The sequence below is a fragment of the Heteronotia binoei genome, chromosome 13, assembly GCF_032191835.1.
Source record: "Heteronotia binoei isolate CCM8104 ecotype False Entrance Well chromosome 13, APGP_CSIRO_Hbin_v1, whole genome shotgun sequence".
Lineage (NCBI taxonomy): Eukaryota > Metazoa > Chordata > Lepidosauria > Squamata > Gekkonidae > Heteronotia > Heteronotia binoei.
The window spans coordinates 23,314,216-23,328,815 of NC_083235.1; the positions used below are offsets into that span (position 1 = coordinate 23,314,216).

Genomic DNA, 14,600 nt, shown 5'->3' on the forward strand with positions numbered 1-14,600 from the left:
TGAGTAAGTACAAACGGCTTTCACACTTCATAGGTTGTTTCCCTCAGCTAGATTTGAATCCAGTAGCACCTTAGAGACCACAAGATCTTGGGGGAGGGGGCAGAGAAGATAAGCTTTCATGAGTCAAAGCTCCCTTTGTCAGACACTTCTTTCATCAGATATTTGTTTCCTTCATTTATACCCCCACCTTTCTCCCCAGTGGGGACCCAAATGAGCTTACAGCTTTCTCCTCTACTTCATTTTATCTTCAAGACAATCCTGCGAGGGTTGTTGTGAGTGACTGGCCCAAGATCACCCACCAAGCTTCCATGACTCAACCTGAGAGCCAGCCTGGGGTAGTGGATAAGTGTGCAGACTCTTATCTGGGAGAAACAGGTCTGATTCCCCACTCCTCCATGTGCAGCTGCTTGAGTGGCCTTGGGTCGGTCATAACAGTTTCAGCTGTTCTCTCAAGAGCAGCTCTCCAAAGAGCTCTCTCAGCCCGACCTACCTCACAGGCAGGGCCGGCTCACCCACTAGGCAAACTAGGCAATTGTCTAGGGCTCCGGGGAGGCGCCGAATTGGCCTCCCCCCCCCCGCAAGACAATTGCCTGTGTGTCTCCCTCTTGCCACTGCTACCACCACCCGCCCCCCTCCCTTCCCTTCCCCAGCGCAGCACCACGCCCTGCTCCCCACGTGATTGGAGGAGCAATGAGGCTCAGCCCTGCCTGCTTCACAAGGGCTGGGGCTTCTTCTAAGTTGTTTGAAGAGCACGCTGGAGGAGTTTTGCTCCTCCCTCACTTCTGGTTCCAGAAGTGAGGAGGAAGAAGCCTCCTCCAGCGCGCTTTTCAAACAACTTAGAAGAAGCCCAGGCCCTTGCGAAGGGGGTAGGGCCGAGCCTCATTGTGGCACTCCTCTGATCGTGCCGGGGGTGGGGGGTAGGCAACTGCGTTGCGGCGCTGCAGAGCAGGCAGGGGGCAGCGGGCAGGCAGTCTGCCTGGGGCACCATGTACCCTAGGGCCAGCACTGCTCATAGGGAAAGGAAAATTATAAGCCGCTCTGAGACTCCTTCAGGTAGTGAAGGGCGGAGTATAAATCCTTCTTCTTTCCCTTCTTTGTCTTCTTCTCCTCATCAAACCTGGGTTTCCAAGATCCTGTTCTGAGACCCCAACCACTATCCCATTCTGGCTCTGACACTGGTTAAAAGGAAGGGCTTCTAGGTAACCCTCTTGGAAGGAATCAGTCCAATTACCTTTTTAATATTGTTAGTCTTTAAGGTGCTACTGGATTCTTTTCTAATGCTTGACAGGCTAACAAGGCTACCCATCTTGATCCAGCTTGTGTTATGTCATTCCATGCACCAATGTTGGATGTCTTGTGCATGCATGTTCCTCCTTCCCCTTCTGTGTGGGCAGTTTAGAAAATGAAGGCTTCTGCATTCCCAGCAAAACACCCTTTTGGGGGGGCGGGGGGGGAGGTTTCCTAGAGGAAAGGACAAACAAGGGTTTCCTCTCTCACCTACAACAAGCCAGGATTCCAAACCAAAACTGTCCAATTTTAATGAAACAACAAACTGCTGTTCTGCTGGAAATGCAATCTTGACCTGCACATGAGAGGAAGTGGAACAAGCACATCTGAGGACTTCAAAGGATCATTCCCAAGAGATGTATGAACATAACTTAGGGGGAGGTATTTATGAAGTTCCTGCATTGCACAGGGAGTTGGGCTAGATGACCCTGGGGGGTCCCCTTCCAACTCTATGATTGTATGATAGCTGAGTAATATACAGTGAACTATGTTCTATTCTCAGATGCGTCAGCAAAAGTCACAACTGTGGGAAATCACACGCGTGCCATAATCCTGCTCTTAATCATGGCCAACGTTCAGCAAAAAGCTAAACTGGCTAAGCAGACTTGACCCATTAGTTAACCACTGACAACTTGATTAAAGGGGGAAAGAAACTCACAACATCCATGAGGACTAATAACTTGAAAGAAAAAATGAAACTCAAGCATCTCAGGGAGCCAAATACTGCCCGAGATTCTATAGGACGCATGGAATATCCTCCAAAACAAGATCTGCAGCAAGGCTTGATTTAGGGCCTTTTTAGACACAGAGATGTGCCAGCTTCCTTTCCCCACCCTGGCTACTAACTTGGACTTGAATTCTTCCACAAGCCCTTGCATGTTGGCCAGCTCAGCATCCAGCTTCGCCCTCTCCTGGCCGTAGCCATCCAGTTGCCGGCGCAGATTACTGATGTAGGCATCAAACATGCTGTCCATGTTGCTGCGGGTGGTCTTCTGGTTCTGCAGGAGGCTCCATTTGGTCTCCAGCATTTTGTTTTGCTGCTCCAGGAAACGAACCTGGGGGGGGGAGAGGGGAAGAGAAGGGATCCCCGGTCAGTTCAAAACTCCCCTGAAGTTTCACACATTTGGAGGGGCAGGGAAAGGTGGGGACTGGATGGACACAGGGGCACAGGAGGGCCGCTGAAGATGGTGATGTGACAGAATGTTGGACTGGATGGGCCATTGGCCTGATCCAACATGGCTTCTCTTATGTTCTTATGGAATTAAAGAGGGTGGCAAAGGGTTCTCCCTAAGTTTCATAGCTCTTATAGGAGCCTTGGTGTCAAGGCAAAGAGAGATACATAATGATGTAAATGGTAGTCAGTCATTTATACGGTATGTGTGTTTTTCCTTCTCCCACTGGTGCAAAAAAAAAATTCCCTAACTTTTCCCTATGCTGGTCTTGTGGGGACTGTTATTCCCAGCTTTTGTTTTTTTAAAAAGTCTCCTTCTAGCATGGTCATTTTGTAAAGTGCATACGTATGTCTTTTATTTTTCTGTGCAAATAAAATATTAAGTCTTAATAAAGACATATGTGTAATATTTATGTCCTGAGGCTCTCAAACATCTGATGCTTATTGTGTGTGACTCTTACTTTAAGCAAGTTTGGCCACTCCTGGTCTAAATCATTCTTTCTAGATTTTCTCCTTGTACACTTTCTCAGACATGCTTTACACAGTCTTTTTGGAAAGAACACTTGTCCAAGCATGTTAGCACACTGTGTAGATGAGAAAGTTCACATTTTTAAAAGTTCTATCAACATCCACTTCATTTTTCTTCCACCAGTCCCTGGAAATCACTTTTTTCTCCACTATGTCACCAGAAGTTTTTTTTTAATTGCAATTGCTATTATAATTGTAGTTACAATTAAAGAAACCCTCCAGTGGCATGGTGAGGTGAAATACAGGAAAACAACAGCTGATAGAGGAAACCGGGCAGAAAAATCACATGGATCCACTGTTGTCTATGTATTGGCAGCAGCAACAATGAAAAATAGAGAACCTTCACTGTACCAAGGGAGACCTTTTTTTGTCTTACTTGACCTTTTAATTTTTATTCACAGAGGAAAAAAAACACCAATCCGTAGACCACATGCACATACAAAAATAAAGGTAAAGCTTGAAAAGGGCTATAAATTACTGTTACCTACATTTCTAGAGTTCATGCTTCTAGAGTCCCAATGGATTTCCCATCAGACATGACAAAGATTAAGTCTTCGCTACTTTATTTTGGTTTTAACTGAAAATGGTTTTCACTGTTATCATCAAGCTGCCTTGAACCACGAGGAAAGGCAGGATATAAATGCTTTAATTAAAAAATAAATAAGAAGCAAGGTGCAGACATCCTTCCTTTTCTCATCTGCTGACTACTTGCTCTCTCCAAGAGCGCCTGAGAGATGAGGAGACAGGCAAGTGAAAATAAAGGAAGGGGGTATGGGCCTTGTCTCTTCATCTTTTGGGCTGCCTCTAACAAAAGAGAGGTGTCCAGCCGCCAGAACTAGAAACCTTTTCAAATAATTATTAGTGGTTTCCAGCACCTTTTTGAGATTCCCTCACGTTCAATTTTGGGGAGATTTATTTATTTTATTTATTATTTGAAAGAAAGAAAGAAAGAAAGAAAGAAAGAAAGAAAGAAAGAAAGAAAGAAAGAAAGAAAGAAAGAAAGAAAGAAAGAAAGAAAGAAAGAAAGAAAGAAAACAACAACCACACAACTACTATGAATGTGTTACCACATAGAAAATGAAGGGAGCAGCACCTTTTGGTTTACTGCTTACGGGCTGGGAGATTTCAAAAAAGAGCTCTAAAACTGCTAGTTACAGCACCAGCAGCCCAGTTTTGATTGAAAAAATCAAGCAGGGCTTGAAGGGTTAAATCTCCTCTTCTCTTCCCCTCACAGTAATTTATTCTATAAAGTGACTGAGGTGGGCGTGAGGTTGCACAGAAGAGAGATATCCCAGCGATTAGATTTGCTGTAAAATAGAGAAAAGAAAGATATCTGGGCTTGGCAAGACCTGAGTTCAGGCTCACACACAAGCACAAAAGTCACTAGGTAACTTTAGTCAAACATCGTCTGTCTGTCTAACCTACCTCACAGGGGTTTTCAAAGGACAATAATAATAATAAGATAACCACCAGGGATGCTATCCTCTGTACCTCAAAGGAAAGGCTGAATAAGGCATAGAAATAAACCAGCTAGAATATGACAGCACAATCCTAAACAGACTTACATCCATCTAAGGCCATTCACTGAAATGGATTTAAAATGGAATAACTCTGTTTAGCATTATGGGTAAGACTTCTGGCCAGCAGCTAGAAAATTAGACATGTTCTTAATGTTTGTACAGCTCTAACCCAGTCTCCATGAGACACCTTTTTTCCAACAAAACAAACAATGCTGTCCTTCAAAGGGAAGTACTCATACAAGCTCAGAAGAACTGTGAAATGCTGCTTTCCACCTAGGGTTACCAGCTCCAGGCTGGGAAATTCCTGGAGATTTGGGGCTGGAGGCTGGGGAAGGCAGGTTTGGGAATGGGAGGGACCTTGGTTATAGTGGCATACAGTCCACTCTCCAAAGCAGTCATTTTCTCAAGAGAGGAGACCGTACTTCCAGTTCCCACCTGGAGGTTGGCAACCCTATTTTGCACCTGGCAAACATTTTTACATGCTTTGGCACAAAAAATGTATTATAAACATATATATATGCTTTTATACCACATGAACTGCCATAGACCTCCTGCAGAGAAACTTGGGAGTTGTAGTTTGGCAAGGATGCAGGAAATGTACTCTTGAATGTTACAGATATCTCCCCTGTCATCCCACAACTACATATGGACATATGAAGCTGCCTTATACTGAATCAGACCCTTGGTCCATCAAAGTCAGTATTGTCTACTCAGACTGGCAGCGGCTCTCCAGGATCTCAAGCTGAGGTTTTTCACACCTATTTTGGAGATGCCAGGGATTGACCCTTTTTTGTAGATGCCAGGGATTGAACCTGGGACCTTCTGCTTATGAAGCAGATGCTCTACCACTGAGCCACCGTCCCTCCCCCAACTACAGTCCCCATCAGTCCAGAGAAGAAAGAATTATTAGTCTCCCGATTTCAATTCTGGTGTAAATATGCCCTGAGCAATGAAGTGTTTCAGTCTGAGCTGCAGCTTAGTCCTGCAACCTCTCTGAATGCCAGAATGTAACAGTCTTACAACACAAGTAGTGCTAAAGGAGTGTTGTCTCTGGAGCATGTGCAAAGTGTAATTCCTAACTGCAGCCTCCCCAGTCACCCACTCATCTCAGCAGAAGGCTCTATAGGCCAGAGAAAGCTGTAATGGAAAACCCAATAGTAAAGTTACCAACTCCAGTTTGTGAAATTCCTGGAGATTTGGGGTGAAATTTGAGGCGGTTGGGGCTTGGGGAGGGAAGAGATCTCAACAGAGATGTGATGCTGGACTCCTATTTTCTCCAGAGGAACTGATCTCTATAAACTGGAGTTTATGATAATTTTTGGGGGGACTCCAGGCCTCACCTGGAGGTTGGCAACCCTCCCACGCAGTGGCATCTCTGGGTCTGTAGGCCCTAGCCACATGGTGAGACAACAGATCATATTCCTGTGGCTATGGGGAAATCTGGGGGACAAAAGATGTGGTAAACATCACCTTACTACATGCACATGAATGACAGTAGTTGGTCAAAACTCACCTAGTCCCAAGTGTAGAGCCAGTGCTCAGATAGAAAAGCACTGGAAGCCCAGTTTAATGTCCAGTTCTTATATGCAAGAGAATGAAAGGGCAGAATGGACTGCACCCTTCAGGTTACAGGTAGACAATCTCATTTTTGGAATGTTTCCATGTGTTAAAAATTCTCTGCAGATCAAAAATGAGCATAACAACAATTTGAGGCTGGATGGCATGGAGCTTTTAAAGGAGAGGAAGTTTCACAAGTGAAATTACTACTTCCAGATCTCTTCCACCACTTCATTCCTACTTCATTCTTCTGCACGTGTGAACCAGGCTTCAGTTACTCTGGATTTATAAAGGAGTAAAAAGGTAAAGGTAGTCCCCTGTGCAAGCACCAGCCATTTCCAACTTTCATGACATTTTCACGGCAGACTTTTTACAGGGTGGTTTGCCACTGCCTTCCCCAATCATCTACACTTTATGCCCAACAAGCTGGGCACTCATTTTACTGACCTTTGAAGGATGGAAGGCTGAGTCAACCTTGAGCTGGCTACCTGAACCATGAATCCACCTGGATCAAACTCAGGTCATGAGCAGAGCTTGGACTGCAGTACTGCAGCTTACCACTCTGCACCACAGGGCTCATTTATAAAGGCGTAGCAGTAAATAAATAAACACATTTGAATGCTGTCATTTTATGGTTACTAGAACCAACATCCTGTAGTGGTCAGAATGTATCTAGCAGACCCAGATTTGAATGCCCACCCTATCACAGAAGCCTTCTGGATAGCCTTGAGTCAGTAACATATACTCAGCCTAACCTACCTTGCAGGGCTGTTGTGAGGATTGCAGAGGTAAATAAATAACAACACAAGAATTCTGAGAAGTCTTGTGGGAAGTAAGCAACAACTGCAACTGAATCCAGAGTTGCCAGGTCCCTCTTAATCACCAGCAGGGGATAGAAGAACTAGGGTTGACAGATCCTGGCTGGTAAACTCCTGGGTTTTGGGGGGATGGAGCATGGGAAGATAGGGGCCACAGTGGGACACAACAGTATAGAGTCCACCTTTGCTTTAGAAGGTGGGCTCCATGGCATAGCATACTGACGTCCCTGTTAAGGTATCCAGTCTCCGGGTGTGGCCTGGGGATCTCCCACTATTACAATTAGCCTCTAGACAACCAAGATCAATTCCCCTGGAGAAAATGGATGCTTTAGAGGGTTGTATTACACCCTGCTGAAGTCCATCCCCTACTCAAATCCCACCCTTCCCAGGCTCCACCCCCAAATCTCCAGGAGTTTCCCAACCTGGAGCTGGCAACCCTACTGCCCCCCACAGGCGACCAAGGGGGGGACTGGCAACCCTAATTCCAGACTACAAATATCCATTCACCTGGAGAAAATGGCAACTTCAGAGTGCAGACTATGATATACCATAGATTCTAGGATAAATCCTTCCCCAGCTTCCTCCCTCCACAGACACCTCTGCCAAATCTCCAGGAATTTCTCAGGGCAGAGCTGGCATTCCTAAATTAGGGATTTAGGGGAGGGACAGTGGCTCAGTGGCAGAGCATCTGCTTGGGAAGCAGAAGGTCCCAGGTTCAATCCCTGGCATCTCCACTAAAAAAGGGTCCAGGCAAATAGGCGTGAAAAACCTCAGCTTGAGACCCTGGAGAGCCGCTGCCAGTCTGAGTAGACAATATTGACTTTGATGGACCGAGGGTCTGATTTAGTATAAGGCAGCTTCATATGTTCGTCATATGTTCATATTAAAGATAGCACCTGTTGCCTATGACCGCTCAGTGGGGCTCACAGAGGCAGATTATCCCCACTTTTACCTCCTATAGCAAAAGTACATGGTTCCTGGTTTTTTGGCCACTGTGTGACACAGAATGTTGGACTAATCTGGTTTCTGCCCATTGGTTACCAGGGTCATAGGGTTAGATGGGCCAGTGGCCTGATCCAACATGGCTTCTCTTATGTTCTTATGTTCCCTTTCTTCACCAGCAGTTTAGAATGCTGGTGGGAAGGAACCTTCCAGATCCCAAAACATACCTATCCTATGACTTACCTTCCCCCATGGGGCACTCCCTTAACCTGGGTTTGCAACCTTGCTCCAACCTTGGCTACACTATTTTGCCATTGGCTTCTAACTCTGTACTGCTTTGAATGCTCAACCACTGCCCACCAGCTATATGTAGCACTGCTCACCATACCCCATTTCATCGTCTGATGAAGTGTTAATGCACACAAAAGCTTACATTTTGAATAAAACTTGGTTGGTCTTAAAGGTGCTATCAGACTCCAACTTTGTCCTAACCCTGTTGCATGTGAATTGTAGCTAAAGCCATCCGCTCATCTAAAAAAGAGACTCACAAAAGCTTCTGCTGGAATACATTTTTAGTTTTTGAAGGGCTGCTGGACTGTGGTTCTGTTCTGCCACTACAGACTAGCCATCTGGAAAAGCCAGTAAAGATGTCACCCTTCAGGCCATCAGGTAAATGGTGGGGGGTGGCATGCATACACCGGAAGGGAATGGGGGGGGAGGGACACGATCCTACAGCTCCCTCCAGACCATATCACCACAATTAGAAAGTGAAAATATTATGTCTATAGCTAGACCAAACAATGAATTATACTAAGAATGTAAGCTTTCGTGTTCTAGCACACAAAAGCTTACATTCAGAATAAAACTTCGTTGGCTGAAAGGTGCCACTTGACTCTTGCTTTGTTCTACTGCTTCAGACCAACACGGCTGCCCACCTGGATCCATCTAAATGAATACTATTGGAACTGAGTGCAGAAAAAGTCCCATATGTTGGAAACTCATAACTCTGCACAAAGAGGGATTCTCCCCTAGCTCCTAAGAAAGGGGGTTTGCGCTGCTGATTCAATGATTGTGGATTGTGGGGGGGGGGGGGGGGAGAGAGAGAATCAATTTTTCTCCTTTTGAAAACAAAACCCCCAAATTACAACACGGCTTTTATTTTATCTTTAACACACGTAGGAGGTGCTGTTGGCTCACCAGACTGGTCCGATCACACCAGAGAACAGGTTTGATTCTCCTTTGGAGGAGTGGGGGGGCAGGCGGGGAGAGGTGGGAAGGCCAAAAGAAGTTGTAAAGCACTGGAATTTGCTCTTTTCGTGCAATCTGGTTTCTGCCCATTGGTTGCCGGGGTCACAGAAACCAGGTCTTGCTTTTCTATTCCTGGAATGTGCACACACCGAAGGCTTTTAGCTCTGCCTTCCTGGACGAACACACCCATTTGTTCTGTTGCCAGAATCATTCTCTTCCCCTCCAACGCCACCCTTCTCTGGAAAGGAGAGATGGATTCAACTCAGGCAGGCTTCAGTTTAGAGCAGCTTCACCGGTGTGCTCTTGCTTCCCCTCCTTGGAGTTTGGCTTTTGCGCAAAAAGGGGCATTTTCTTCCCAAGGCACCTCCCACCGACAGTTTTGCCTACCTGGCCTTTTGGAAAAGGCCAAGGCCAAGAGCCGGCCAGCCGGTCCGCTGGCCTGTTCAACTCACCTTGTCGATCAAGTTGGCAAACTTGTTACAACAAAGACAAGCCTTTATTGGCATAGATCAGATTATAAATCAGGCAAAAAAAAAAGAGAGAGATACAGAAATAACAAAATAAACCAGTCATATGCAGCTACACATTGGACAATCGATCCTTGATGACCAGACTCAAGAATAAAGCCACCTTGTCGGTTATTTCAGATGACAAATCGTTCAGAAAACCAGGGCATACCTTTGCAGCATCCGAGCAACGTGTCATATCGAGCAGAGCTGGGCCTAGAAACCCGAGGCAACTCCCTCAACTCACCTTGTCGATCAGGTTGGCAAACTTGTTGTTGAGGGTCTTGATCTCTTCCTTCTCCTTGGCCCTCACTTGCTGGATGGTGGGGTCGATCTCGAGGTTCAGGGGCGCCAGGAGGCTCTTGTTCACGCTGACGGCCGTGATGCCCCCCATGCCGCCCCCCAGGGAGGACCCGCGGAAGCTGCCGCTGCCCCCTGAGAAGCGGCTCCCCCCGTAGCTGGAGGAAGCATAGGAGGTGCTGATGCGGGAACTGCTGGCAGGGCCCGGGGTGTAGGAGCGGCTACTGAAGCCGCGGACGGGGGCGGAAGAAGTGCTGCGGTAGCTCTTCTGGGTCACAGTGAAAGACATTTTTTTTCCCCTTTTGCAGGAGGCGGGCTCGCTGTTAGACAAGGGAAAGAGAGGCTCAGTCGGGCAGGCGGGGTGCTAGAGGCAGATCTCCTGGGGTGGACGGCTATATACATGCAGCCGAGGGGGAGGGAACCGGGGGGCCGCCCGTCGGAGAATCGGAAGCACCTGAATGGCTGCAAGGCAGGGAAAGGGGTGGGGCCACCCAGACTCCAAAGCTCACACCTGTGTGGCTTTTTTTCCTTTTTCTTCATGGGCCGGTTGCTACATCTCAAAGGTAAATCATCAACCAGGGAGGGGAGGATCCACGCCAGGAGATCTACTACGCTCTCTTTCCGCCCCTCCCATTGCCCAACCCTGAACTCTGGCGTGATTCCCACCCACCCCATGCTTCACAGAGGATCTTGCTGCCAAGAGACCCAAAGAGGGCAGCAGCAGTCCTCCTCCCAGACCAGGTAAAAGTGACTAGGGGATCATTTCGCCTGGGGATTTCCACCCCACCCCCTTTTACGCCAATTGGCTGAGAAGCAGGCTGCCCCGTTTGCCAGCTGTAAGGAAAGGCACTGTTGTGTATGTGCAGGGCTTTTTTGTAGCAGGAACTCCTTTGCATATTAGGCCACACCCCTCTTAAGAACATAAGAGAAGCCATGTTGGATCAGGCCAATGGCCCATCCAGTCCAACACTCTGTGTCACACAGTGGCCCAAAAATTTATATATATATATATATATATATATATATATATATATATATATATATATATATATATATATATATATATACACACACATACACACACACACACACTGTGGCTAATAGCCACTGATGGACCCCTGCTCCATATTTTTATCCAATCCCCTCTTGAAGCTGGCTATGCTTGTAGCCACCACCACCTCCTGTGGCAGTGAATTTCACATCTTAATCACCCTTTGGGTGAAGAAGTACTTCCTTTTATCCATTTTAACCTCTTATGTACCCATTCCTTCAAGAGCTTACAGGGCTCTTCTTACAGGGCCTACTGAAAGCTCCAGGAGGATTGGCTACATCAGGGGTGTGTGATCTGATATGCAAAGGAGTTCTTGCTACAAAAAAAAGTAGTGTGTGGATTCACACAATACGCTTTTACCAGTGTTCTTGCCTGGCTTATTGGAGCCTTTAGGACTGAGCTCGGGGACTCAGGAACAATGGGCAGGAGAAGCCAAATCCCTGCTGCCCTGGTCCAATCCCAGGCCCCCTGTTGCTTTAAATGACTCAATGGCGTCCTAGCGCAGGAACCTTGAACTATATATAGTGGGCCCCATTGGCCCAGTTCAGCAGTCTTCTAGTTTACACGTTACCATGCTGTAACTAATAAAGAGAGCTATGCAACCGCATCTCCTCTTTGCATTGAACCCACTATATCAGTGGCCCCCAACCTTTTTGGCACCAGGGCCAGCCTGCCCATCGCAGCCCCAAGGCCAGCAGGGTGGGGGCACCAAATTCGGCCACCTCACCCCACAGTGCCTCCTCCTCCCTCCATTTCCACAGTTTTAAGGCCTGGGAAGGTGCGGTGAAGCACCTCCCAGGTCTTTAAAGGCCGAACCACGCCAATCAGGAGAAAACTGTGGCAGCAACGGTGAACGACCTGCTGAAAAAGCAGTGCTGGCCTTGCCTCCTCCCCACTTCCTCCCCACGCCCAGCTGATCAACAGGTGGGGGGGGGGCGTCAGCCTTTAAAGAACCCTGGAGGGGGGGGGAGGCACCGCAGGGGGCAGGGCGGCAAGGCTGCATGGCCCAGTTACTAACAGGTGGCGGACCAGGACCCCTTCAGTATATTATAGGTACACACAAGGGAGAGGGTACCTTTGAAATGGACTGGCGACCCTGGCATGGAGGAGAAAACAGACTCCCTGGACAGGCTAAGCAGTAGGGTTGGGTTGCCAACTCCAGATTGAGAAATTCCTGGGAATTTGTGGGTGTAGCCTGCGGAAGGCAGGGTTTGGAGAAGGGAGGGGGCCCAGCAGATAGTGCCACAGAGTCCGCCCTCCAAAGCAGACACTATCTCCAGGAAAATGGATCTCTGATCCTGGATATCAGTTGTAATTCCAGGTGATCTCCAGGCTCCACCTGGAGGCTGGCAACTCTACTAAGCAGGGATTTGTCAGTGGGGATGATCACAGTTAGGGCTTTTTTGTAGCAGGAATTCCTTTGCATTTTAGGCCATGCCCCCCTGTTGTAGCCAATCCTCCTGGAGCTTACAGTAGGCCCTGTACTAAGAGTCTTGTAAGCTCCTGGAGGATTGGCTAAATCAGGGGTGTGTGGCCTAATATGCAAAGCAGTTCCTGCCATAACAAAAGCCCTGAAACATTAGTGGTTCTGAGCCAGGGAGGCAGGCTAGGTAAAGAGTTGGGAATAGGGCTGCCAACTCTGGATTAAGAAATTCCTGGAGATTTGGGGCTGGAGCCTGGGGGGGGCAGGGTTTGGGGTGGTGAGGGAACTCAGCAAGGTATGATTGCCATACAGGCTCCCAGCCTCCAAGGCTGCCATTTTCTCCAGCGGGGGAATCCCATAATTATACTCTGAAGATCTGTTACAATTATAGAAGTTCTCCAGGTCTCACCGGGAGGTTGGCAACCCTAGCTGGGAAAACCAGGTTCAGATTGCAACTCACAAGGTGACTAAGGGTGGTCACTCTGTCAGGAGCAAATTTGATATTATGCAGAGAAAGGTAATGTCTGTATTTAATATGATTTCCCTTTAATATGAAAAGCAGCCTTTCCTCAAGTTGCTATCCAAAATTGCAGGCCAGCCTACCTGCTGATTGGTCCCCTGCTGTGATATATCCGATGCATATTCATAAGGTTTCCGGATGAGTTACTATAAGGGTAAGCGTGCATCTGCAAGGAAGCAGTTAGGGTTTCCAGCTTTAAGCAGAAAAATGGGCAAGGAAACATAGGAGGTGCCCTGCTAGATTAGCCCAGTGGCTCATCTAGTCCAGCATCCTGTTTCACACAGCATCCAACCAGTTGCCTTGAAGGGCTAGCAAATATGGCAAAGAGGCCAAGACCTTCACCTGATGCTGCCTACTCATACCCAGGGCTTTTTTTTTTTAGCAGGAATGCACAGGAACGCAGTTCCGGCTGGCCTGGTGTCGAGAGGTGTGGCCTAATATGCAAATGCTGGGCTTTCTCTACAGAAAAGCCCTGTGGAAAACAATGATGATGTCAGGGGGTGTGGCCTAATATGCTGGGCTTTTTCTACCAAAAAAGCCCTGCTCATACCAGTGGAATTTTACACCCTTCTAAGCACATGGATTTCAATGGACTCCTCTTAGGAACCCACTTTTCCTGTCTCTGGTTCCCATTAATCATCTTCACTAATAGCGGGACTGCCAACTTTACATTGGGGCCTGGAAATCTCCTGGATTTACAACTAGGGTTGCCAGGTCCCTTTGGCGGGGGATGAGGGTGGACTTACCCGGAGATGGAAGGAGGTCCAAGCAATGTCACCAGTGATGTGGCATTACTTCTGGCACATACAGGTCAGGAAATGATGTCATATCACTGCCAAATCGCAGCAATGCACTGGTATTTGGGCAAAAACTCTATGGTAAAAGTGGCTTCTACCATAAAGTTTTTGCCTAGATACCAGAGCATCACTGGTGTGATGACATCACTTCCCTTGTGTGCCAGAACGATGTCACCATGTTGCCAGCCATGCTTCCTGGGCCTCCCTCTTTCTCCCCCTGCTGACCAGATGATCAGTCCTCCTGGGAACAAAATAGCTGCTCCAGAGGATAGACTCTATGGCACTATACCCTGCTGAGATCCCTCCCCTCCCCAATTCCACCCACAAATCTCCAGGAATTTCCCAGTCAGAATTTGGCAATCCTAATTAATAGTTGTTGACAGGTGTAGTCCATGTACACATCCGGGGATGGAATTCTAGCAGGAGCTCCTTTGCATATTAGGGCACAGACCCCTGATGTAGCCAATCCTCCAAGAGTTTACAAAAAAAGAGCCTTGTAAGCTTTTGGAGGATTGGCTACATCAAGGTGTGTGGCCTAATATGCAAAGAAGCTCTTACTAGAATTCCACCCCCATACACATTATTACTCAAAAATGCAGTCTCTCAGCCAAATCTGTTTCACAAGACATCACATACTGTGTTTTGAATGCTGGAGGAATATCCAGCACACAGGTCTAGTTGCCATGTAACAAATTAATTGCATAGGTTGTCTGGAAAGTGATTATTAGCACAACTTGAAGGATTCTGACCAGTCTAGATTTACAGCATCTACTCCAACGCAAAACTACATTTTTTTCACAGGTATACCATAAAAAGGGAAGAGTGTCGTCTTATATTCCCATACAAGTTATAATAATATATCCAATATGATTTTTTTGTGCGTGTGTTGAATTTTTAAGGAGGGTCATCTTACATTCAAGGTCCTCTTCCTT

The 14,600-nt window shown here is 47.2% G+C and overlaps 1 protein-coding gene and 1 non-coding gene across 3 annotated transcripts in view; both read right to left on the reverse strand.

Annotated features, from left to right (window-relative positions):
- KRT8 (keratin 8) overlaps positions 1–10,241 on the reverse strand; it is a 31,939-nt gene extending 21,698 nt beyond the window's left edge. Inside the window, exons 1-2 of one of the 2 annotated variants that reach the window (XM_060252159.1) lie at positions 9,825–10,241; positions 2,134–2,342 (exon numbers count right to left, since the gene is read on the reverse strand). In XM_060252159.1, the coding sequence (XP_060108142.1) occupies positions 2,134–2,342; positions 9,825–10,166 (551 nt within the window). In that variant the 5' untranslated portion in view covers positions 10,167–10,241. Of the gene's footprint in view, positions 1–2,133; positions 2,343–9,523; positions 9,546–9,824 lie in introns of those variants that run through there. The other variant, XM_060252160.1, reaches the window with a different exon arrangement.
- Positions 5,298–5,364, reverse strand: TRNAM-CAU (transfer RNA methionine (anticodon CAU)). The gene has a single exon. It is a non-coding gene; the product is annotated as a tRNA-Met (tRNA).
- Positions 10,242–14,600: the final 4,359 nt, after the last annotated feature.